This window comes from Colletotrichum navitas, assembly GCF_030913465.1.
Source record: "Colletotrichum navitas strain CBS 125086 chromosome Unknown LY79scaffold_97, whole genome shotgun sequence".
Classification (NCBI taxonomy): domain Eukaryota; kingdom Fungi; phylum Ascomycota; class Sordariomycetes; order Glomerellales; family Glomerellaceae; genus Colletotrichum; species Colletotrichum navitas.
Window position 1 is genome coordinate 105750 of NW_026850643.1, and position 24936 is coordinate 130685.

Genomic DNA, 24936 nt, shown 5'->3' on the forward strand with positions numbered 1-24936 from the left:
ATCGTGATTTGCTCATGTAACCTCTTGTAATTAGTGGTATTCTCTGCTGCGTTCTTTTCTACTGTATTTCAGCATATAGACCGTTACCGAATGAAACTATCTGGCTTTAACCTATTTTCCACTTCGCACAATTGTGTTTAGACAAAGCCAATGCCGTCTCTCGTCATGATACCCATGTAGAACTTAGCCACCGCCAACTGTTATACATCAAATAATGCTTTGGCCGCCTCATGGAACGCATCCGGGTAGAGAATATAGAGAGAATACAAAAAAAATAAAGGGGGGGGGGGGGGGGGTTACATTGCAAGTAAGAGGGAAATCTCATTGCCTTCGTATAAGTCGCTCGGATCGAGCATAGCTGGGTGCACATATCAATTATTCAGGCATACAAAATAACCAGAAAGCACCGGCTGTCTGAGATGTGTCTTGTATGGCTTCACTGAGAAACGCCCAGAATTCTTTCCAGCTCCAAATGAGCATGGAGGGCAACTTTATGCCATCGTTTGGCAGATGGCACGACTTCTCGGATATCTGGTATAGTGTCTGTATATTGTTCTGTGTCGCCACACGGCCGCCTAATCCACGGGGTCTACCTTCTTGATGACCTTGGCCGGAACGCCCACTGCAACCGAGTAATCCGGAATGTCTTTGCTTACGACAGCTCCCGCGCCGATCGTGCAACCCTTGCCTATCTTGACTCCAGGCAGAACCGTGACGTTTGCTCCGAGCCAGCAGTCGTCCCCAATGGTGATCGGTTCCGCGTACTCGATATTGTCTCTCCTTGACTGCAAGCCCGTCTCGTGAGTTGCCGTGATGAGGCTCACCCCCGTCGCAAACAAGACTCTGTCGCCAATGGCGACATGGGCGCAGTCGAGGATGACGCAGCTTGAGGGTGTGCTTGTCAGGATGTCGATCACCATGTATGAGAAGACCCGAGAGACGTCGCGCAGAGCACAAGGAGTTCAAAAGTAATTGGAGGGACATACTTGAAGTTGGCGTAGAACCGGTCTCCGACGGTGATGTTGCAGCCATAATCCACCTGTAGACTGGGCTCAATGTAGACGTCCTCCCCAACCTTGCCGAACAGCTCCTTGATCATGCCCACCCTGATGTTGGCAACATCATCGGCGGACGCGGTCTCTTCCGGAACGTAGGTGTTGAACCTCTGGGCCAGGCGTCTGGCACGGTTCCTTGACTCGACCAACTCGGGCGCCATGCAGCTGTAAAGCATGCCCGAGATCATCTTTTCGTAGTCTTCGCACCAGGGCACTCGATCCAGCGTCCTCGCGTGCGCGATCGCATTTTCGTTCTTCTTTGTACGGACCGGCGGTACCATGGCGGCGACTGTTATTAGCTTCGAGGAAGTGCAGAGACCGTTGATTTTAGGGATTAGGTTTGATGTTGAGGTTCATGCGGATGAACATGGGATCGTATCACCTTTAAATTGAGCCACATAGGCATAGGTGGCGGGAGTGGTGTCTCCGCGCGACAGGCTGGTGCATGACGCTAACGTACCTAGGTAGTCTGCTGGGTAATGTTCCTATTTGGGTATATGCTCCAACTATCTGACTGCGGGCCACCCCGCAAGCGCCTACGAGAGGGGCCTACAGTAACATCTTGAGTCGTTCGCGGCTCTCAACCACTGCAGTGATGCATCGTATGCGTTGTTGGAATACATGAGCCGGGAGTCGTGGCAGAATGTGACCCGAGTCAGGCAGAGCTGCAAGACCTTGCTATGTATTTAAAGTCATGTCCCCCTGTTGGCATTATCTTCCGCCGTACTTTTCACTCGTTGGATCATACAGCAATATAACCCACGATTACGTCATTTCGAGGTTTGCGATCACTCTCCAGGGTCAGCAGACCAACTGCTTTGTCTCAACGCCAAGAAGTACATATTCATACAAGAGGCTGGATGGCAGCTGCTGCAACGTATTAATGAAGCCACTGCGCCCTGCTTGCTGAGCTCTACCGGGCTAGGTACAGGTCCGGGAGTCAGCATGGTCAAATCACAGCACTGCATATCGACCTACCGAATCTGGAAGTAGGAGGTATTCCAGAATCCCCAATCAGCTCCCAGCACCTCCTCTGAGATTCAAGGCCGAGGGCCTCCCATATGCAGCTTTCCCAAGCCTGGGCAAACGGTGTATATAGTTTCACTCTATCTAAATGCAGTCAGACGTCAGCTCCTCGGACTAGCAAAACATAAGGTGGCCTGCATCAAAGTAAAATCAGCACAATCAGCGAGTGAAACAACGTCTTCACATGACATATAATAAGCCCGATGCCGTGCGCCGGGCGAACCGTTTTGATCATGTACGAGCTGTTTCCACTCATTAACAAACGCATCGACCAACACAATCAGGAATCATACACAATGATGGGCAGCGGCTTCGGCTCAACACCAGCACCTAGCAGCATGCCCTGCGAGGTGCTCCGGGTGGTTGAGCGCCTCGGTGGCGCACAAACGACGGTAGACCGCGTCGACCTCGCGACCGGCCACGCCATCCCCTTCTACGTCCTCCACGGCAACAAGGATAACAGGACGGTCTCTGTAGTGCGCGCAGACCCTCGCGCGCAAGCGTCGGGCGAGGCGCTGGGGACGGCCAAGTACCACTCCATCTCGTCAAAGATCGACGTCGTCCTCCGTGGGGTGCCGTTCAAGATGAAGACCAACACACTGGGCAGCGCCCACAGCTTCGAGCACCACGGCCGGACTTACAGCTGGAGCGTCTCGAATTTGAGTTTGACCATGAGCGCATTGTACTTCAAGGACGCTGGAGGCAACTTGCTGGCGAGGTGGAAGAAGCACCCCGATGGCATGATGAGCGGGTCGGCGCCGACATTTGAGGTGTTTGTGCCGCCGCAGAGTATCGACATGGACATGGTCATCGTCACAGGTCTGGCGGCAATCGAGTACTGGACCGAGTACAAGAAGCACTCATATGAGGCATTAGCTGATGTTTTTGGCGCGAGTATGGGTGCAGAGGGTTGAGATTCGTCAACCCGGTATCAAGTATGCCGTAGTTTGGGTATTCAAACATTTCTAGTACAAAACTGGCATTGCACAACGCTGCCAATAGAGGACTTTATTCAGCAAATTGTCATAATCAAGGAAATGTGCGAAGTCCAAGACGTCAATGGTTGGCATCGAGTGTTTTAATAAGCATGGCATCGCGGGGGCTCAAGGTCACCCAACTCGCAGTTCTAATAGCCTCAAAGCAGCCTCTAATTCATCAAAAGCCTCCTGATCTAAGCCAGGGCATGCATGGCACGAACTCCGAACAGGTCTCAGCCTTGAGCGTCATATCAAGCCTGCTGCAAGGACTCTTCATACCAAAGCAAACTCACTCTTAAGTGCTTGGACAAGCACGTCCATATGTTTTCAGCAGTCATTAGCTGAATAATTTTTGCTTTAAAATCCCTTTACCAGACTCGTCATTACGATCGGACATAATGGTATTGGCTCTCGGCCACCAAATTGAACTCATGTATTTTATAGCAAGCAGGAACAGCCCACTCCTTCCTTACAGTTTTGAAAAGGATCCTGCGACCGCTCCTTCCCTCCAGTTTTTGAAAAGGATCCTATTTTTTCTGTATTGATAAACCATTGCTCATATTCTTCACTTCTCTCTCTCTCTAAAATTACCTTTCACCACAACTTTCGCTCGACTACACGACCCCAATCGCCCAGGTATCATCCTCGCTTCAGCATCTTTGCTGTTGTATACAGTCCTTTCCCCCTCGCTCATCTCAAACTTCGGTTTTCTACACAGTATCGTCAGCTATACTTTACCACCGCAATACCCAAGAAAATGGACGATTTCTGCGTGCGCCTCCTCTCCTTCTTCGAGCGAGGCACAGACGGCAAGCCTGGCCGCTGGCCTCACCCGGCTCTATCGCCCGAGGACATGGCGGGCGCCGGCTTCCGACTCCAGGGCAGTCAGGCAAAGCCCGGCGACAACGTCATTTGTTGCTTTTGCAAGCTTCAGGCTTGGAAGTGGGAGACCAAAGACGATCCCTACCATCAACACCAAGAAGCCTCACCCAAGTGCGAATACGTGACCTCCGACATCTTCAAGGAACACCACGACGTCTTCCTCCAGAAACAGCTTGACGTGACGGAGGTGGTTCAAGGGCCTCTGAGCCCCCCGCCTACCCCAACCAAAAGGTCGTACAAACCGCGCCGTCGGATGGGATTGTCTCCCATCGTGACGGTCTACGACAGCGCGCCTTCCCACCAGGCAACCAAGTCGTTGGGGCTGCAGGAGCAGTCTCAGAGACCGACCGTATCCGTAACGGCTGGATGTGTTGAGGTCTTCATTCGGGTCTGTGACCAGGGCGAGCGAGGCAAGTTCCCTGCCTTGTTTCTGGACTTCGCGTGACCGTAGCTGACGTCGAGACAGACGCCAAAAGAATTCGCCTTGAGTAGGCATTACGCTGGGAAGGTACTCCGACACAACCGTCAGCTAAAATCAACATGATGAATGTACTTTGCTCCGAACTAGCTCCGGTAAGCCATCCCTGGGTCTTGTCTTCCGTCCGTGATGTGGCATCGATGCTAACTCCTCGATTGGAATAGACGAACCGAAATTTGCTATACATACATACACACTACACGCTTGCAAAGAACTCGAACGGAATCCCACCGCACGGCGACAACGAGAACACACCGTATACCTGAAGAATCAACACCCTTAAAGAGGGTCATATGCCCGAGGGCTTGATAAAGGATATGTATGAGTCGTACGAGTGGACAACCAAAGAAGAAACGACCAAGACCTTACTCGAGGAATGCAATGACGGAAATAACACATGCAGATACGAAAAAGGGATGGGATACTAAAAAGTAGCCAAGGGCATTGAAGCTTTGCGGGATACGTCACGACACCTTTAAATATATCCATAGACAAGGCCAGTGGCGGCAAGATGGTGGGCAAACTGTCTCTGAGTAGCTAGCTCCCTAGGAATGTCATTCACGACCCGTATTCACTCATTAAGAGTTTTGCATAATCCCAAAGTCCGTGGTGACAAACACCCGCCTATTTGCCAAAACAGAGGGTACCCGAGATGGCGACGGAAACACAGACGGGAGGGAGGTGGTGATGACCACGGCTGGGAGAAGACACACCAGGCACTCGGCCAGTGTGCTTCTGCCTGGAGAAACGACGAGCGAGTGATAATGTATCCAAGCGCGAGGGTGCGCGTGACGGCGGCGCCACGCCAGGAACTCATCCATCACATACACCCTCAAGATGTGACCGCCTCCGCAAAACTCGTCCCAACCCCTGGGCAGATGCGATGTCCGTGGAGGGCATTCGATCGGCGCGCCGCACGGGCCGGCTGCCTATCACGATGCGCCTGCGCCCTGTCGGCGTGTGTGACTCTCTCTGTCTTAGTGGCCGGCGACGGTCCATGGCGCGGTGTTGTCATTCTGCGCTACCGATGGTGGAACGGCTGTCAGGCGTCTCGTTGGGCTTTTTGGTGGTGTGCTGCGGCGGCGGAGTGGGCTCGTGACGGCCGCACCCGGGTGACGAGGCGGGCGACGGCGGCGGCGGCGACGCAGGGCACGGGAAAGGCAAAGCAAAAGCATCATCGGGGCTGCGAACTATCGCTATGACCTGGTGACGACAGTATGAAAAAGGACAGTCGTGTGCCGCTACAGAAGAGGCCAAGCGTACCCAGACCTATTTAATCACGAATACCAGCCGTCTTTTTCTTCTTCTGTCCTCGCAATTGATGCTTAATACGTCGGAGAGCCATTGTCGTCTAGACTTTTACCTCTAGCCAGAAAAGAAACAACCCTGAGAGAAGTTACAAGGCAAAAATAAATTAAAAAATAAAATAAAATGTCAACCCAACCCCAGAGTGTTCGACAGTCCCAAAGACGAGAAAGGAGGATGTCGACCATTAATCGGTACCAGCGCGACAGCCGACAGACCCGCATGTCGTCTTCGGGATGCAAACCGCTCCGCACAGTCTGGCGCGAGACGTACGAAGTCTGGGATGGCGTCTGCTACGGCGTGGGCAAGGCCTATTCCAAAATCACGGGCAAATGGTGATCAACGCCTCCAGAGGCCCGGTTCCAGAGGCCGGTTCCAGTGGCGCTGCTACGGTCCACCAGGCCGAGGAGGTATGCCGATGCGAGGGGCAGACAGAGAGAAACGTCAAAGATGACAAGGGCACACGGACGGAGCGACATGACACACGCCTTGAACACGGACGATACGCGGGCGGGGGAATCAAGCATGTCAAGCCTTTCGAGATCAGCATTGCGAACCACAGCAGGCGCGATGGGAATATCCCGTTTGGACGGACGCGAAGATTGGCATCGACGGTAGTTTATCCACTGATGACGTTGGTCGGGAAATCTCGATCAACAACAGGGCAAGCCAGGTCGTCTGCGGCTTCCGGAGGAGGTGGTTCTCCATCAACTTGACACGGTCCTAAAAGGAAGGGGATCCTGTCACCCACCGGGGGCGGAGTTAGGAAGGGGTTCAGCGGTTTCGGGGCCCTGGCGGTGTGGCCGCGAGACGGCAACGCGATGGGATCAGCCTGCTTACTTGTAGGGCAAATGAACGGTCGCTTGCTTGGATGGGAGGGGAAACGAGCGTGACAACAGACAATGTACTTCTTTCTTCCCTGGGTCTTTTGCCAACAATGCGAGTAAACAGAACTGGTGACAGCCGCAGCGTAAAACACAGGGTACCCATGGGGGGAATGTGAGAGAGGAGAGAATCATCTAGAGACTGTACCGTACGTGCGTCGTTAATCGTCGGCAGCGTTGTAGTATCGACACCATACCATTTCCCATAGTGTGTGTATTTTGTTTAATGGCGAGAAGCCTTGGGAAGAAGAAGACAGCCGCGAGCAGATGAAACAATGTCGAGCAGTCCGCAATAAACCACAAATCCATTACCGGGCAGCAAGGCACGCACGCTACACGGACTTGTGTGAATATTTGCGCCGAAAGTGCTCTCGCATAAAGATGACTGACTCCAGGACGAGCTTGGCAGCTGGCGGCCAAAATAAAACAAAAAACAAAAGAAATTTGTGGGTTCTGGGTGTCGTCAATTCGTGGGCCACGAATGAGTGACGTGAGGGAGACGACCGGCGAGAAGGGAGAGGAAGGGGGTCACCGGGGGGTCGGTTTGAAGCATGATCCTAGGAGTCGAAAGACAGTTTATTGACTCCCGCCCACCAGTCCTGACCTATTTTCGATTTTCGTTCTTCCTTGTTTGTCTTTTGGTTGGCCTTTTGGTGGGCCTCGGCCGTCCGTGGGACCATTTCGGCCAGCTTCTGGATGGCAAGCATGGATGGTGATGGTTCAAACACAGTACATCGGAACATCGGCAAGCCGGGCGTCATGATGATGGCGGTTCACTCTGTTGTGTTTGTACATGTATGCATGTATATGTACTCTGTACATGTGCGTGTGAGTGAGTGAGTGTGAGTATGTGTGCGTCGGAATTCTGGTTGTTCAGCTGCTGCATCGACAACCCAAGCATCCCAACAGACATAACACGAACGTTCGGCTGCCAGGCTCTCAGAGGCATAATTCGGTTGTCGCGGCAAACAGAGCAGGCATGCAAGCACTGAATACGAGGAATGCACACAGTAAAGGACGTTGTTGCAGTCGTCATCAACCACCCACAAAGAACGCGCCAGAGACGTCGGGCCGGCGGCGTGGTTGACAGTGTGCGAGAGACTTGGTGGATGGCCCCCCGGAGGAGCCGCTGAAGGTTGGAAATTGGGGGATGATTGGCCAACAGCCTGATGGACGATGGTGGCTGTGAGGTCTAGACCGCAGACCCCGTATGCAGCTAGTGCAATCGTCAACCGGGGCAGACGGTGCCATTGGATGTGGCTTTCGCCGGAAGAGCACATAGGGTGGTGGAGAAGAGTGAGCGCGGCATGTTGATTGTAATAACAATGGTTACAAGGAAGTATCGAGATTAAGCACCATTGAGAAACCTGCTTCGTGTTCATCTTTTGTCTTCGAACTTCAAGGTTCTTGGGATGGACTGGGAAGATAGCGGCGGCAGGCCTAAACGCCAGATCGAGGAAAGACGCGCTGGGCGGCGGCTGGGCAGAGTAGGTGGTGTTGGTGTCACAAAGGCCGACCTTTGGGACACGCTCGGCGGGCGTTGACAGCGGTTGTTGTACCTAGTGTAATTGCCATGGCGAGGATTCCAGGCGCAGGCGCAGGCCGACAAGAAATGCCAATGCTGAGAGGTAATTGATCTCTTGGCAAGCCGGTTCGTCTTTGATCGTCTCCCTAGTGTAAGTAGATTGCGTCGGTTGGCGATTGTGTCTTTATCCAAAAGCCTTACGGATATACTGTGCCGAGTGTTAGCTGGGTAGGTAGGTAGTTTAAGCATGGTATGAGCTCACGCCTCCAAACAACAAGTCTGAACTCCCTCGGCTTGCCTCGTGAACCCCAACCATCAGCATGGTCTCGATTGTGCGACCCTCGGGCAGGAGTGCTTTCCCATCGTTAGTGATCACCGCTGGCTCGAGAGCGAATGGATCGCCCCAACTGGGCCCAACTGGGGATGGAGAGGGGAGAGAAACAAGACGAGGGCCGGCGTCCGCAAGTCCCGGTCTGGGAAAGTCAGCCGCTTTCTCCAGGCCGAAGCAAGCTGACGTGGAGTGGAGATTGCCCCTATTTCTCGCCATGGCACTAACGGCCTTGGTGGATGGAGCGCGGCGAGCACTGTGTGTGCTGTGCTTGATGATGCACAGTGTGGCGGCCGACGGGCCGTGTTGGTGGTGGTAGCGTCGGCATAGAGTAGCCGCTCGTGTTGCTGTTGGAGAGGAGTACGAAGGAGTCGATATAGAGAGAGAGGATAGAACGATAGCAGGCTTCCTGCTTCAGATACCTATCCTTTCGTTGGAGAAGTAACAGCGTCTCCAAAGAAGAAGGGGATGGGGCAGAGACCCTCGCACTTTCACATACACTGTAGTGTAAACTACCTAGGTAGGTACGGGAGGTGCCCAGGTACGTACCGAAGTCTCTCATACGACCTTGAAACGAGATGAACATGCCGAGACTGCTCCTGGAGGGCGGCACGTCTGGCATTGTCACTTGCCTACCTACTATTACTACACTACGGATACTAGCCCGTACTATTATTGCCGCTACAACCTGAGAGTACGTGCAGGAGGCTAATATGTACTCGCAAAGCAGACGGTAAAGAAGTCGCTTGTTTGAGCTGCTGGCCAGGAGTACAGCAACTGGTTGATGAGATGCGGTGCGGTGCGGTGCGGGGCGGTACGATGCGATGCGATGCGATGCGATGCGCGGACAGTCTCTGTACCTTTTGGTCAGCCGAAGTGGTGTAGCGCAGTGGCTCCAGATATCGTTACGTCTAATCTCTGGTACCGGCTCGTCTCGTCTCGTCTCGTCTCGTCTTGTGTTTGTTGCCCTCGCTGTCGTCCTCGTTCACTCGTCTAGTATAGCAAGAGTAGAGATAAAAGACGCAACGGGAGATGAGGTAGCCGGAGAGGAAGCGTGCTAAGACAGCTGGGCCTCAACTTCGCGCCGACTGTCATGTTCCAATCATCCACCAACGGCCGCCAATGCATTGCCGGGACCCGAATGCACTAAATAAATAGTAAGCCCCTAATGGACGGCACTAATGACCCAATGCAGATGCAGGGATGCAGGTGCTGGCGAGAGAGAGAGACAGAGAGAGAGAGAGAGAGAGAAAGAGAGAGAGAGAGAGAGAGAAAGAGAGGCCCGCGTTCGCTTGGTACAATAGGCAATACTGCGTATCCGTACTCCGTATTGAATGGGCAATTTGCCCCCCTTCCAATACTCGACGGCGGCGACTCGAATCGGATGGAAGGGCTCCCAAGCAAAATGCAAGCTTGCTGTGCTGGAAATGATGAATTCTGCGAGGAAAGGGGTCACCCCTACCCCTCCTTCCCACCAAGCCTTTTCCTGTGGAGCAGCTTGCACCCAACCCCTGATCAGCAATCCATGGCCCCTGGCCTGCCTTCCTTCCATTCAAATTTCATGGTCGATGTTACTTACTGTACGTACCTGTTCCTCCCGTAGGTAGGTACCGGTAGGTACTGTTCCTTCCTTCTCTTCTGCACCGTTGGACTTGTATGGAATTGGCCATGGAGAGTACTCCGTAATTGCTGCTGCATGTCTCGACTGTGCCTGCTGCCCTGCCTTCCTTCCTTTGCCGCCTATCCGTAGGTCGCCGCCGTTCCTCATCTCTTTCTCTTGCCCTTCTGTGGCTCCCCTAAGAGCACATGTACAGGGTACCTTTGTATCGTCGCACTTGCCCGTGTTCCCTGGTCCAGGCCCACCCGTCGCTAGTCCACCCATTCCAGGGCGTGTTTCTGCTTTTCTAGCTCGCGTATCCCTCCGTCACAGCCTCCTACTTCCCGACCCTTCCTCCTTTTTTCTCCTCCGTGTTTCCTCCAAACCCGTCCACTCCCTCACTTGCTATCCGCAATCGTTTCTTCTTTATCCTTTAGGGGACTTTATCTCAGACATCGACATCTTCATCTTTTATTTTTTTTGTGATTGTTGTGTCACTTGTCTTTTGGTCAACAACACCCTCTGCTTTTAATCACCTACCAGCAACTCAAACCACTTCGCGCTCTCGTTATCAACCCGTTTTTTACCTACCGTTTGGATCGATTCTTCGTCATATAGGAAAGAAGAGAAGGGAAGACTCATTTATCGGAACATTCCGCACTCGAGCTCGACTCCTTGGAGACGATAGCAACCTCGACTCCCACCGACGAATATCTACCAAGCACCAATTTTATTCATAGCTCCAGTAACAACAAAATGGGCAAGGTCGCCACCGTCTTCTCGGCGGCTCTGCTGCTCGCCAGCAAGGCCGCTGCCCTCGACCCCATCGTCATGAAGGTGCGCCATCCATCAACCCTCCCTTTCGAGAGGCTTACCTACCCGGTAACATGTCATTAACAACATCTGCAGGGCAGCAAGTTCTTCTACGAGAACGGCACCCAGTTCTACATGAAGGGTATCGCCTACCAGCAGGATACTGCCGCCGCCGGCGGTGAGTCCAAGACTGGCGAGTACAAGGACCCCCTCGCCGATGAGGCCGGCTGCACGCGCGACGTCCCCATCATGGCCAAGGCTGGCACCAACGTCATCCGTACCTACGCCATTGACCCCACCCAAAACCACGATGCCTGCATGAAGCTTCTCAGCGACAACGGCATTTACGTCGTCTCCGACCTGGGCGAGCCCAAGCTCTCCATCAACCGTGACAACGCCCAGTGGAATGTCGAACTCTTCCAGCGCTACCAGGCAGTCGTCGATGCACTCGCCAAGTACGACAACACCATTGGTTTCTTCGCCGGTAACGAGGTGTCCAACAACAAGTCCAACACCGAGGCCTCTGCTTTCGTCAAGGCTGCTGTCCGTGACACCAAGAAGTACATCAAGGATAAGGGCTACCGCTGGATGGGTGTTGGCTACGCCGCCAATGATGACGCCGATATCCGCGATAACTCGGCTCACTACTTCAACTGCGGTGACCAGGGTACTGCTATTGACTTCTGGGGCTACAACATCTACTCGTGGTGCGGTAAAAACACCCTGGCTGGCTCCGGTTACCTTACCCAGCTTGACTTCTTCAAGAACTTCTCTGTCCCCGTCTTCTTCGCCGAGTACGGCTGCAACATCCCCGACGGCGCCAATGGCCGTCTCTTCGAGGAGACCACTGCGCTGTATGAGACGCCGATGACCGACGTCTTCTCCGGCGGTATCGTCTACATGTACTTCGAGGAAGCCAACGACTATGGTCTCGTCCAGGTCACGAACGGCAAGGCCACCACCATGAAGAACTACGACGTGCTTGCCTCCCGCGTCCTGGCCGCCACCCCCGCCGCCGTCGAGATGAACTCTTACCAGCCCACTAACAAGCCTGCTGAGTGCCCCCCTGTCGCTTCCACCTGGGAGGTTAACGGCGATGCTCTCCCCCCTACCCCTGACAGCTCCCTCTGCGATTGCATGGTCAAGAGCCTTTCTTGCACCCCCAAGTCCGGCATCACGGCTGATGCCATTGGTGATATCTTTGGCTACATCTGCGGTGCCGACCCCAAGTCCTGCAACGGCATCAACACCAACACCACCACCGGTGTCTACGGCGCCTACTCTATGTGCAACGACGAGCAGAAGCTTGCTTTTGTCCTGGACACCTACTACAAGGCCCAGAAATCTGCCAGCACCGCTTGCGACTTCAACGGCCAGGCCCAGGTTGTCACCCCCGCTAGCGACAGTTCCTGCAAGGCTGCTCTCGCCTCTGCCTCCGCCGCCAACAGCGCCGCCGCCACTGCCACCGCTCCCGTTTCTTCCACCGGCAGCGGCGGCTCCAGCGCTTCTGGCAATGCTGCCGCCGGCAGCCCTTACCAGCCCATGTTCAACTTTGCCGGTTTCGCCGTCGGTGCCTACCTGGTTGCCGCTGGTGCCATTGGTGCTGCCATGGTTGCCTTGTAAACAAATGGTCACTCATTGAATGAAAAACTGAGAACGGGAATCAAGAGTGCTGGGGAGCTGGGGCAATATACATTTATGCGATCGTGTAGGATATACAATGAGGCACCGCGGTGCCTGCTTTAATTCAGTCACGACTCGGCAGGATTTATCATATTATTGGCATGAGGCTCTTTTGTGTTTGACACCATCACAAGCGGCGTTGGATCCTCACTGGTAGCAGCTGTTTCTGCTTCATGACTGGACCGTAGAGAGGTCACAATTGTTTTTCTAGGTGTCTTGTCAGGTTGAGTGAATAGAATTTTTTCCTTTTTGTTCATCGTCGTCCCAACTGCTGTTCCACGTGTTTTTGGTAATATTTCTTGGCATAGGCTTGGCGTGTGTGTTGGCATTGAGCTCAGTGCAATCTTGACTTGTGCCTCGGCAACCTGGGCGTCATTTTTCATTGCTCCTGCCGAGTCCTTGGCGGGACCTCTAGACTGTCTTGACCAAACCACTCAGCCCCCTTCTTTTCTAGCGGTGAAGGCCACCGTTCTCTCAAAGCTGAAAGCGAGAAGAGCCTGGAATCTCTCTGTTCCTACGATCAAGTCTTGGCCTCGAAGATTGCTGCACTTGGCGACGCAGAGGAACGAGACCTGCCAGCTGTTCGGGTAACCAAGTCGCACGTGGCCCGACTTGGGTGACGGGACGGGATCCGTCTCTTTGGTTATCGCCTGTCGCAACTGGGCGAGACGAGGCTGTGTAGCATTTTCTCTTGAGATCCTACGTGCCATGCTCGGTGTTGCGGCTTTGCGGCTTAGAGTGATGGCCAACTTGCGCGGCTTGGAAGCTGGACGCTTCGTCGCTTGTCCCGTCACAAGCGCGCCTTTTGTTTGCCTCTCTGATTTTCCATGGCGCGTCCACCTCGTACTGGGGGAGCTCTCTCCCCTGAGGTAGCCTCTGACAAACAAGCAAACAACGCTTATGAAATTGGAGCACGCGAGGGGACGTCTCCAAGTGAGAAGACGTGCAGTTGGACCCATCTGTAGGACATGCGCCGGGGATGCGACTGTCCGGCCGCTGAGTTTCTGGATTATCTTCTGATCCGGACCGCTCGGACCGGGGGTTTCGGCCGTGGCATTTCCACGATGCGGTTGTTTGGGTCCGTGACTGATCCCGATCAAGCCCATTCGGGCAATAGAAACCGATGTCCAAAACTCCTTGCCGAAAATGAGTCTCATTATATGCCGCAGTCTTGTGCAATATCAGGACTATAACAGGTTCTACGATGGACCAAGCAGCTCAAATGACTGGCTGGAATCACGGCTATCTACCTTCGACTGGGCGAGCCTTCGTGGCTCGTATGATATCTGGGTTTCCGAGGACTGTAATGACGGCGAGAATTGCCAAGTTTTTCATCATCGCGGTCTTGGATCATCGTTATAGGAAAGGAGAGACAAATCTTCTGCGTCGTATACTAACTGGCAAACCTAGTCTTTGATAAACTCGAAACAAGGTCATCAAAAGTATGCAGGCTTTTCGAGGGAGAGGATGAGATACATGATCCAAGTTTGATTTGGAGTTTATTCGGACTTCTTACCTCTATGATGATAAACTTAGTAAACCAGAAGCAGTTGTCGCCAAACTAGGATACAGACTAGTATCGAGTTCGAGTGAGTGGAGAACCCTTGGAACGACCCGCTACTCATCGGCTTCTCAGGGCACGTTTCAGTCTCTCAATTCTATCCCGAGTTCTGAGACGTGACGACCATATATGTCATGTACTCGTAAAGACAAGTAGGCTTTGTAACGGGCGGCGGGCGGCACTTCTGCTCAGGTCCCATGCGTGATGGCGGTTCGAAGCTTAGAGATCAAGACATCATGACGATAGTGTCGCAAGTGCTTCCTCCGCAAGGACGGCCAAGTTCTTTTCGAGCGACCTGCGGTTGACGAGTTGATCGGCACGAAGAACCGAAAGGCTGGGCATGTGGCGTAAACAAGCAGCCACGAGAATTAAGGAGCAAGAATGCAAGCCCTCAATTAGAAAAGTTTACTGCGGCTTTCGTGTTTGGTCTGTTTACGAAGTATCAGTTGGGAGACGAAATGTCTGGGTTTGCTGGTGATAAATGAACAAGCGACCCAGCTCGCCAAATGTGTTGCATCCTACAAAATTGTGATGGATAGGCTGTTTCTGTTTGTCGACGAGCGAAGATATGCACATATCACCTGGCAGCGGTCGTAATCCTGGGATTGAGAGTAGTTGAAGCAGTCGAAGAAGCTGAAAGGCGGCGTGGCACGCCGGCCAAGATGACAAGTCCAGGAATTGCATAGGATATCTTGCGGTCGAGATCCAGCTTCAGTTATCATCTGCCTGGGAAGCAAACAAGTAATTGCTGTCCAATGGTACTCTGTAGAACCATCAGAGATGCCGAGGTTCGATGAGCGAGGAGGGTTGAAAGAACATTTGTGCGAGGTCTGGATTGGGTACTGGTTGCCCCTACGTTAGTCTGGGATGAGGTTAATGATATGTGGAGGATAGGTGATTAAGCAGAAGAAGGTGGCGGTGTGTATGTAACTCAATATCCAAAAGAACTTAGGAGCAGGGAGAGGATGGTTTGGGCTAATGCTCTTGGGTCGGTAACACAGCCAGGATGGTGCAGGATGAATGAAAAAGGGTAGCATCAAGCACATGAACATCAGGTGACCATGTCCGGTCTTTCGACCCCGATGCCAACGCAAGGGAGAGCAAAGAAGTCGCCTGAACCACAGTCACGGTAGTGGAATCTGGCACGACATTGGCTTTAAGGTGCGCTAGAACGCAAGCGATAGTTATAGAACGCGGATACGGTCGGGGACCGACGGGATGGTGGGTTCGTCTGAATGAACTTGCCATGGTTGGGGGTCTCACAATGCCATGTCGATGCGTTCAGCGGCCGTTGACGAAGAGCTGTATTGAGAGCGTGGCGCGAGACTTTGGCCAAGGTTGATGGCGGTGTGTTGGCGTCCGGTGGCAAGTGTATATCGTATCGTATCGTATCGTACCTAAACAGAATGCAACCTCTATCATGTTGCCTTTCTGACTTGGCCCTGACAGACTGCGCTTGATGGGGTCTCTAAGCCCCGTCTGCACAGCACCCTGGAACACGACTCACGAAGAGAAAAGGCGGGAGGAGTCGTGAACTTTATTCTGGCTATCCTCGGTGCGAAACGGATACGACCATACCACGCGTACCGTCAGCGTGGGACGACGTCGTTGAGAGCCAATGGTCCATTCCCAAACCATTCCTGAGCTTTCATGCCGTTCTCTGCATTGCTGCTATGCCAGCCCGTGGGGTAGGGGGTCGTGTTTGTCTTGCGAGAAACCGACAGACGCCATTGCTAGGCCCGCAGACGTGGGATGGAGTAGCACACTGCACATGGTTATGTCACTTCTGCAAGATGTTCTCCCGCGAGTCGGTGTCATTTAACATGAAGACTAGGCATAATATTCTCCGCGTATTACTCCGTTGCACACTCTACGTACCACCCCCCCCTTCCCCGCTCTCGTATCCCGGCTTTCCTTTTCCCTCTCTCCCCCTTTCTTACCTACATAACACGGATGCTCTCACTGCTTCCGGGCCGCGAGCATCACCAGAGGAGCAGGAACGGAAAAGCAACACCATCTTCAGCTCACTTCCCAGACACTAATATAAGTACCGGTAGCTCGTTCTCGGGGTCTCGTCGCGTGGGCGTGCATGCTTTCGGTCTCAGCTCGCTTCTAGAGCCGAAAAGGGAAATCCGCCGGCAGGCAGGCCAATCGTATAATAGCCGCCAAGTCGCTCCGGCGCAAAACACTCTACCGAGTCGAAGTCGCCTAATTTATATCCGTATACGTTTGGATTTCATGGATCCGCATAGGTAGTGCCATCTGAGTGACCATGAACCTTAACCCCCCCCTTTTCCCTGGCTGTCATCCAACCAAAGAACGGCTCCTCCTTCTCGCTTCTCCTCACCACCTACATGCGGACGCGCGGGGCTGGGACGGAGAGGAGGCTGCAGTCATCCCATACACACACACATGCACCTAGTTTACATTGATTTAGTGGCTTTACCCCGCAGCCAGAGACCTACCGGTAGACAAATCCACTCTAGGTTTGATAGCCTATATTTTAACATTGGTCTGTGTGTAGTCTGCTGGCTTGTTGAGGCTGAAGGCGAGAGAACGTAAGGCTTTTCATCGAAGAGTAGGCGGACATGTGCTGTATGTAGTAAAAGAAATTGCAAATCAATGTCTGGGAACGCTGGGAGCTTGCCCCGGTCTCGTCTTCCTTAATTTCTCTGCCATCTCTATGCGTGTTGACCGTCCGCTTGTTTGTCTTATTGTCCGGAGGTCGAAATTCTTGCCTCTGACGGCTAGAGGGCATCCTTTGCCTTCATGCCACACACCCACACACACACACACTCTCTCTCTCTCTCTTACGCACACCCGCATTCTAGGTTTCCGGTCACAATGAAGAGCTGCGGTCACGCCCCGGTCATCAATCAAGTCCCGCTTTCTTGGTGTCCCTATTATTCTGTCGACATGCCTCTTTCCCTTCTTCTGCGTTGTTTACCGCCACCCTCGGCATTCTCATGTCTTGTTTTGCGTTTGATTGGCCCCCCCGCAGTAAAAGAGAGCAGCATCGGGGGTGGTCCCCTCCTCCTTTCGAGGCGGGGGTGTCTGCCAACCTGGACCAGCTAAGCCTCTTTTCGCGTGCTTTTTTTCTGGGGAAACGGGGGGGCGGAAGGGGGTGAGGATGCCGGTGGTTTAGATTGCCGCGAGGGCTAGTCTTGGCCCTTGGTTCTTTTTCGGGTATGTCTCGTCTTTTGGAGGGCTAGGGGCCCTGAGTCGAGGGGAGGAGAGGGTTGCCATATTCGTGGAGCAGCTGACTGAGGACAGGAAACGAAAAGATACAAAGGGCCGTATGCGCAGCATTATCGAGGATATGTGGTGGTGTCATCCGATGGTAATCTCGGGATCTCCGCTTCTTTGAGTAGATAACCTCTAGGCTTTACCCCCTCCCCGAATCTCTTTTGTTGGATCTTTATTCGGACGGCATTTTCGTGGTTGTATAACCTAAAGGCCTCAACCGTCCGACCAGCGAACCGAATCTCTTGATTGACCTCTGGAGTGACGCAAGCCGTGCAGCTTCTCTGTGCCCCCCCCCCCCCCCCCCTCACCCCACGTCGGCCTACCTTCCGAGGACGGTATTCAGTTCCCTCATCTTTCACACCTACCCTGAGATCGGATTCTTCAACAGTATTGGCGACTCAGAAAACCCCAAACGACGATCGTCTCTACCATGGATCGACCTGCCCAGGACCCCGAGAAGGCCGGCTTCGACAACGCCGACGAAATCAGAAGCAGCTCGAATGATTCTCAAGGCATCGATGTCGACGCCGGTTTTACGCCAGAGGAGCAGCGCAGGATCATCCGCCGTATCGACCGCAGACTCGTCGTGACCGTCGGCGCCATGTACTGTGTTTCTCTGATGGACCGCACGAACCTGTCTGCCGCCGCCATCGCAGGCATGACCAAGGAGCTGTCTCTTTACCTTGACGACAGATATGTAAGTACAACGTGCTGTGGCTTCACCTAGGGAATGAAGCATGTCTGACCTGAGGTTCGAACAGAGCATTGCCTCTCTGCTCTTTTTCGTCCCGTACATCATCTTCCAGCCGCCCTCGACCATCATCGTGCGCAAGGTCGGCCCCCGTCTTCACCTTGGCGGGCTCACCCTTTTGTGGGGTGGCGTCATGATCGGTATGGGTTTCTCGCGCAGGTACACCCATCTGTACGCGTGCAGAATCTTGCTTGGTGTCCTCGAGGCCGGCTTCTTCCCTAGCTGCGTCTACCTCCTCAGCACGTGGTACACCAGATGTAAGTCCCCCGTCCGAGTCGCATTCACCGCATAGTCCACTGACTTTATCTGCCAGACGAGGTCGGGAAGCGTTACTCGGTCTTCTACCTCCTCGGATGCGTCGCTTCTGCCTTCGCCGGTATCCTTGCCTACGGCCTCATGCAGATGAACGGGCAGCAGGGCCTCACCGGATGGCGGTGGATCTTCATTGTAACTCCTCTCTATTACCTTTTAAGCTCTTCTTATGCTGACTTTTGTGCCATTAGATAGAAGGTGCGCTTACCTGCGTGCTCGGCATTGTGGGTTACTGGCTGCTCGTCGACTTCCCCGACTCCAAGCGCAAGGACTGGAACTTCCTCGGGGACCGCGAGCGCGCCTGGATCGTCGCGCGCGTGAATCGTGACCGCGGCGATGCCCACATGCCCGCCTTCAACCTCGGCAGGTTCCTCCGCGCCGGCGCCGACTGGAGGATCTGGGCATACGCCATGATCTTCTTCAACACCACCACCGTCACTTACGCGCTCGCGTACTTCTTGCCCATAATCCTGCAGGTCAACATGGGCTTCGACGTCGGCGCTGCGCAGTGCCTCGTCGCGCCGGCGTACGCCTTTGCCGGTATTATCATGTTCGGCACCGCCTGGCTCGGAGACAAGATGAAGTTCCGCGGCCCTGTGGTCCTCATCAACACGCTGTTCTGCATCGTCGGCCTGCCAATCATGGGCTTTCACTCGAGCGCCGCGGTGCGCTACTTCGGCGTCTTCTTGACAACGGCGGGCGCCAATTCACAAATTCCGGCCGTTATGGCTTACCAGGCCAACAACATCCGCGGCCAGTGGAAGAGAGCTTTCTGCAGTGCGACACTGGTATCGTTCGGTGGTATCGGTGGTATTGCCGGTAGCTTGCTCTTCCGTGAGCAGGACAAGCCTCACTACCGCCCGGGCATATACGGCTGCATCGCTTGTACCTTATTGACCATGGTCCTGGTTGGCTTGCTGACCCTCGACGCCTACTTCAAGAACAAGAAGGCCGATCAGGGCGAGATAGAGCTCGAGGCCGATGATGTAAGTTTTCTCACCCAACGGCGCATACCTCTTGAACGACTGCTGACTCGGGTTCGCAGGAGGGCGCCCAGCAAGGCTTCCGGTATACTTACTAAGTCTTGTCGTGTGAGTGAGCGAGTGTTGATGATTTCAGAAGGAGGGTCCATGTGTTCTCGATCGTGGTATGAGATTTGGAGGATATTGGGCCACCCGCCATAAAGTTATATTTGATCATAATACCAAGGCGCATGCCAGTGAACTTGCATGAACATAATCTCTAAAGATTAACACCCGGCTCCCCAGGCGACTGGTAATATCATCCGACACACAGCACGCAATACTAATCATCGAGTGATGGAAGCCGGAATGCCGAGGCATGTGACGGCAGCAGGTAGACGAGAGGTACATGGTTGGCGGCTGCGACAATCGTATAGAAGATTAGGAGACGGCGGCGCTAGACGTTTTGGTTGACGACGGTTGGGTAATGGCGCCCCGGCGGGGCGTGTAGGTGTCGGCGCCGGAGCCATTCATCAGCAATATCCGGACGAGGTCGTGTGCTTGGTGGTCAACATAGTATGTCAGATGCCATTCTCTGTTGTTCGACTTGCTGGGGCCGAGCCATTGGTCAAGTTAACTCATTGCCAAGGACGTTACGAGCGGCGCGTGAAAAAGGATGGTGACTATTGGGCGTGGACGCCATGAAGGTCTTGCTAGACGGCCATTTGTTTCCATGTCCCTGCCTTGGCTCTTACGGATACATCTCGCGATGTGTCTTCAGCCGAGACGTGAGATCCCGCAAAACCGAGGAAGTTTACAGAGGTACGAGATGCGAGGGCATTAACAGCACGTCCAGTCACGGCTTTCGCTGGAAATTGGATGTGCGTCCATGCCGTTTCAACTCAAGATGGTGAAGGCTCATTCACGGGCGACGCTCGATCCTGTTCCTATGTTTGGCCTTGGGACAACGGACCAGGCGTTCGTTGAAGCTCATGCGGACACAGGTCGCAAAGGGACGAACCTCTTCACCAGCCGGATGAGACCTTAGGAACCAAACAACGGCTACGGTTAAGGATGGCGACTTGGAAGTGGACGCGTCATCAGTCGTGGCCAGCTAGGCCACTTTTGCATATTGGCTCAATGATATTTGCGACGAACTTTATGTAGAGCCTGTCAAAGTTCTCTCAAGGGAATGGGAAATTCGACGAATGGCTTCAACATACCGTGGCAGCGGCGGCTCCGGCGGAGAAGAACAGGGTGAAAAGAGCATTACGCGTGATTCATATATGGGGCCAAGGGGCGTTCCTCAATAAGCTAGGGTGGCTTTGGTATTGGAAGGGAGAGACGGTTTTCCAGGCATGACTGCCGCTGCTCTGTAGACGTCGACTATTCGTAACTCTAACCATTATTATGTCCATTTGATTATGGATAAAAGCTCTTGGCAAGGGCGGAGAGGATATTTGGTATTGAGGCAGTGTTCTTAGCTAATATTCCCTTATATCTTAGGTAATATGTAGGGAGGGACGGATATACCGGTAGATATTGTATATTAGGAGGAAATGGGCGCATTTTTGGCGAGGACCATGCCGTAAGCTGGAGGTACGTACCCTCGCTGACGAACGGAGAGGTGCCTGGATGGGATTGGACGGAGGGAAGGCGGGCGTCGCAGGCTGCTGCTCTCTTTGTACTAATCTTACTCAGGTACACTAATATGTACAAGGTAGGTGGGTAAGGGTCGGGAGAGAGAAATGCGTGTAGGTACTCTCCTACCGATAACGCTACGAGAAGGTACATGGATGATGGCTGGGCCCCCGTTGGCAATCTGATGAGCCGGAGCCTTCGGCAGCCCAGTGAGGGTGGAACGCGATGGAGTAAAAGGTATCACCTAATACAAAATAGTATAGGAGAGTACGAAGTACTGGTGCTGCGCTACATCCTTTGTCGGGTGATGGAGGGGGGGGAGCGGGTTGAACTTGCCGGAGCAGATGGTAAATCTCCTCCTTTATTCTAGTGCAACAAGCAAGTCTCGATTCCTGGCATGAATTCCCTCTTTTTTCCCTCCTTTCTTTCTTCTTATTTTTTCTTCCCTCCATCTACATTGTCCGTCGCTCACAAAAGAGCCTCCTCCTCTTCCGTCACGCCCTTGCGTCCGAGGTTTTGGCCGCGCCGCGCCGTCCGTCCCATCCCATCCAAAAAGCTACATACCTACCTGCCTACCTACAGGCAAAGGTGGTCTCGAATAGGTACTCTTCGAGTCAGCCATCAGTAACGACGAACTCTCAGACCCATTGACCACCACCACCACCACCACCCCCGTCTCTTCGTCCCCACGCTACAACGCCGTAGGCATTCGCTTGCTCTACCGCCCGATCAGCGATCCCCGATCCTTTCTTCTTGACCTCGAGTCTCGACCGACACAACGACCCTCTCCCTCCCTCATAGTGTACAGTACTGTACCGTACACCTCGTCCGATCCGAGCCTCGCCAATTGCGTCGCCCCCGCCGCGACGCCGCGACGCCGCCCCGCTCGTCAGGCTCAAGTCTGTGACACGTCTGGGCTCCAGCACCACCCTGACACCCAGCACAGGGGACGGCGGAACGCTTCTGCCTATTTCGAAACGCCCGTCATGGCGCTGCACCCGTTTTCTATGGCCTCGTCGCCGCTGAAATCTTCCTCCTCCCTTGCCGCCGCCGCTGCTGCAATCATCCTCACATCTCTCCCCATGGCTCTCGGTCACGATCACGGCGTCAGCCACATCCAGGACGGCGAGACCATCTCGCAGGAACCCATCGTGAGCAATACCCAACTTGCATCCACCGACATCAATCAAGGGGGCACGGCCAGAAGAACCCAAAGGACACGAGACGCTGATTGAGGGAACAGGACTCCATACTATGGATACACATCTTCATCATGATGCTGGCCTTCGGGGTAATCTTCCCCGTCGGCATGGTGCTGGGAGTAAGTTGCCTAACGCTACAATTCACCACTTGACGGTCGCGCGCAATCGCTGACGCTCGCCTTCCTTCCCCCTTCTACAGATGACCAAGAACCGCTGGCACGTTCCGACTCAAGTCCTTGGCTCCGCCCTCGCCATTCTCGGCTACTTCCTCGGCCACATGCACGGTGGCCGAGAATTTCTGCACCATAACGTTCACGCCTCTTTTGCCACCTGGCTCATGATCATAATGGCCGCCCAGGTCGCCTTGGGTATCTACTTGAAGCTGCACCTCGAAAAGGGCATCAACGGTCGCATCCGCAGATTCATCAAGCCCGCCCACGGCATCCTGGGCAAGGCCTCTCCTGTTCTGGCTTGGACCCAGTTTCTGTTTGGCGGCATCACCTCTTTGGGCTTCTGCCAAGGCGACCATCTCGGCCAGTGCCTGGCCCATTTTATTATGGGCAGCGCCTTCATTGCCTACGGCATCATCTTGACGCTGCTGCTCCTGGTCGGACAGCTCTGGATCCGTCGCAGCGGTCGGTCGCAGGAGTTTTTCGACAGCATTGTTATTGCGGCCTGGGGCTGCGTCAACACCTTCACGGAACACCGATGGGGCACGGCATGGGTCAGGAACGACTGGCAGCACACCACCATGGGCATCATCTGGTGGTGCGCCGGTCTAGTTGGTATCTGGCTCAGCCGCGATCGTGACGGGAACCCCAAGCGAAACTTCATCCCTGGCTTCGTCATCGGTGCCACTGGCTGGGCCATGTCCGCCCATCCCCAGGACCTGCCCATCAGTGCCATGACCCACAATATGTTTGGTAAGACGCTGATGGGAGTCGGCATCACCCGAATTATCGAGGTGTCTTTTGTTGTCAGGGACGCCCCGGGAGTCTCGGCCGATGGACGCCAGACAAACAGTTGGCAATTCATTCCCGTTTTTGTAAGTCGCCCTCGTCCGATGCGGATACCCACACGAACAGCAACTAACGATGCGCAGCTTTTGTACGCCTCCGGTTTCCTCTTCATGGGTGCCACCGAGGAGCAGATGGCTCTCGTGGCTAACTCGGGTCTCGACCACGTTTCCTACATCCTCATCCTGTACTCGTTTGCCTTCCTGCTCTTCCTCTTCACCATGATGCTCATCCACCTCTTCGACCGCAACACCAACCCGGACGGCAAAGTCGTCCTGGCCAACGGTATCCCGGTAGCCAACGGCCGTCCTGGCGAGAACCGCCAAGTGCGTGATGCCGAGGAGTTTGAACTCGAAGGACTCATGAGCGACGACGAGGACGATGCTCGCAAGGGCCTGACTGAGGAAACAGACGACGAGCCAGTTCTGGGAAGTCCAAGCAGTCCCAGTACGATCGGTAAGAACAGCGACCGAGTAGCGCAGTGAGGGGACAGGGCGAAGACAGGAAGAAGCACATATTATTCATGGGCATTGAATGAATAAATAGACGAGGATGACATATCTTGCATTCAGGCTTGGCGTTTGGGTCCGGGGACGCTCGCATATTTGTTGTAATGGGCTGGGCGGCGTCTGAAAAGAACAAGAATCTAGCGTTTGGAAGAGTGTAAACATCATGTACATATTGCCTTCAAATTCGAAATGTAATCATGCCCGTCACGGCAACAAAAGCTTGACCAGAGATCGAAGTATATTGACAGGTAGAGACATTCGGAGTCAACAAAGTTGTAATTACTCGGCATCAGAGTCCCATCTAGTCCTTTGACGCTCAGTCCTGGTGTTCCCCTGCTCTTCAATGCATCGGCTAGCTGACCTTGTTCTTCTACCTTGGGTATTGGTACCTGAAGCCGTCGGTGAGTGCGGATTGAGAGGGAGAAATAATAAAGAGTGGGCGGCGGTTGAGGGGCATGCGGGGACACACGCCACGCCTAGGCCCCCTGGCTGTAGTGTAGTGCATCCCGCCATCTCCACTAAAAAATTAAAATTCCATAGCGGTGATCGACCCCCTCGACCGCATTTTCGTCCTCTCTCTCTCTCTTTTGTCAAAGCCTTTGCGAACTCGCTACTCTTTCCGAAACCAGAACCCCCTTCGAAGACAAAAGAGGAATACGACCAAACGCCACGATGCCTTCCGTCAAGAATCCCAACGGTCCCTCCAAGAACCGCCTGGCCAACAGGGCCCTCGGCGCCAAGATGGAGCGCAAGAAGAAGTCGGAGGCGAACCGGCACAAGATCGCAAAGACGGACTCCATGCGCGGCGCGCGGCCCGGCCTGGCCCCCACGAGTGGTCCCAACGCGCCCCTGAGCAAGAAGAAGGCCAAGAAGCTCGAGAAGAGGATCGCTCACGCCCTGAGGAGGAAGATGGCCGCCGAGGGCGAGGTTGCCATGAAGGGTGAGTGAGCGTCGTACCTCCCCGGGGGGGGGGGGACCGCGAGCTGGGTACGGCCGAGACTGACTTTTTTTTACCCTTACAGATGTCGAGGGGGTTGAGGAGAGCAAGCCCGAGGAGATCGATATGGAGACGGGAAAGATTGAATAGGCGCGGGCTCGGGAGCGCAGGTGCTGGCTGGAGGGAGAGAGAGAGAGAGAGAGAGAGAGAGAGATTCCCTTGAAGCTCTCGGGCTTGGGTACGGAT

At 54.0% G+C, this 24936-nt stretch overlaps 10 protein-coding genes across 10 annotated transcripts; 7 read left to right on the top strand and 3 right to left on the bottom strand.

Annotated features, from left to right (window-relative positions):
* Nucleotides 1-2419: 2419 nt before the first annotated feature.
* Nucleotides 2420-2995, top strand: LY79DRAFT_594095 (uncharacterized protein; the record flags this gene model as incomplete). Its single annotated transcript, XM_060561646.1, has 1 exon — nucleotides 2420-2995. The coding sequence occupies one exon, from the start codon at nucleotides 2420-2422 to the stop codon at nucleotides 2993-2995; it is 576 nt and encodes a 191-aa protein (XP_060408852.1).
* A 618-nt stretch (nucleotides 2996-3613) lies between these two features.
* LY79DRAFT_653248 (uncharacterized protein) lies at nucleotides 3614-4484 on the top strand (the record flags this gene model as incomplete). Its single annotated transcript, XM_060562593.1, has 2 exons — nucleotides 3614-4381; nucleotides 4403-4484. The coding sequence occupies exons 1-2, from the start codon at nucleotides 3816-3818 to the stop codon at nucleotides 4482-4484; spliced, it is 648 nt and encodes a 215-aa protein (XP_060408853.1). The 5' UTR covers nucleotides 3614-3815.
* A 479-nt stretch (nucleotides 4485-4963) lies between these two features.
* On the bottom strand, nucleotides 4964-5585 carry LY79DRAFT_569090 (uncharacterized protein; the record flags this gene model as incomplete). Its single annotated transcript, XM_060559025.1, has 1 exon — nucleotides 4964-5585. A coding segment is annotated over exon 1 (242 nt), but the record flags the coding sequence as incomplete, so codon positions are not given.
* Nucleotides 5566-6546, top strand: LY79DRAFT_569091 (uncharacterized protein). The gene has a single exon (XM_060559026.1). It carries the CDS (start codon nucleotides 5960-5962, stop codon nucleotides 6437-6439), a length of 480 nt encoding a protein of 159 aa, XP_060408855.1. The 5' UTR covers nucleotides 5566-5959; the 3' UTR covers nucleotides 6440-6546.
* A 692-nt stretch (nucleotides 6547-7238) lies between these two features.
* Nucleotides 7239-8181, bottom strand: LY79DRAFT_416500 (uncharacterized protein). Its single transcript, XM_060553133.1, has one exon. It carries the CDS (start codon nucleotides 7987-7989, stop codon nucleotides 7381-7383), a length of 609 nt encoding a protein of 202 aa, XP_060408856.1. The 5' UTR covers nucleotides 7990-8181; the 3' UTR covers nucleotides 7239-7380.
* Nucleotides 8182-10390: 2209 nt separating this feature from the next.
* On the top strand, nucleotides 10391-12809 carry LY79DRAFT_569096 (glycolipid anchored surface protein). The gene is made up of 2 exons (XM_060559027.1): nucleotides 10391-10894; nucleotides 10967-12809. Exons 1-2 carry the CDS (start codon nucleotides 10814-10816, stop codon nucleotides 12491-12493), a joined length of 1608 nt encoding a protein of 535 aa, XP_060408857.1. The 5' UTR covers nucleotides 10391-10813; the 3' UTR covers nucleotides 12494-12809.
* Nucleotides 12620-14009, bottom strand: LY79DRAFT_416586 (uncharacterized protein). Its single transcript, XM_060553134.1, has one exon. It carries the CDS (start codon nucleotides 13708-13710, stop codon nucleotides 12988-12990), a length of 723 nt encoding a protein of 240 aa, XP_060408858.1. The 5' UTR covers nucleotides 13711-14009; the 3' UTR covers nucleotides 12620-12987.
* Nucleotides 14010-17659: 3650 nt separating this feature from the next.
* LY79DRAFT_569106 (major facilitator superfamily transporter) lies at nucleotides 17660-19684 on the top strand. Its single transcript, XM_060559028.1, has 5 exons — nucleotides 17660-18057; nucleotides 18122-18368; nucleotides 18425-18558; nucleotides 18615-19409; nucleotides 19469-19684. The coding sequence occupies exons 1-5, from the start codon at nucleotides 17791-17793 to the stop codon at nucleotides 19502-19504; spliced, it is 1479 nt and encodes a 492-aa protein (XP_060408859.1). The 5' UTR covers nucleotides 17660-17790; the 3' UTR covers nucleotides 19505-19684.
* Nucleotides 19685-22324: 2640 nt separating this feature from the next.
* Nucleotides 22325-23986, top strand: LY79DRAFT_569111 (uncharacterized protein). The gene is made up of 2 exons (XM_060559029.1): nucleotides 22325-23273; nucleotides 23331-23986. The coding sequence occupies exons 1-2, from the start codon at nucleotides 22428-22430 to the stop codon at nucleotides 23727-23729; spliced, it is 1245 nt and encodes a 414-aa protein (XP_060408860.1). The 5' UTR covers nucleotides 22325-22427; the 3' UTR covers nucleotides 23730-23986.
* Nucleotides 23987-24425: 439 nt separating this feature from the next.
* LY79DRAFT_526204 (uncharacterized protein) lies at nucleotides 24426-24840 on the top strand (the record flags this gene model as incomplete). Its single annotated transcript, XM_060555817.1, has 2 exons — nucleotides 24426-24693; nucleotides 24776-24840. The coding sequence occupies 2 exons, from the start codon at nucleotides 24426-24428 to the stop codon at nucleotides 24838-24840; spliced, it is 333 nt and encodes a 110-aa protein (XP_060408861.1).
* Nucleotides 24841-24936: the final 96 nt, after the last annotated feature.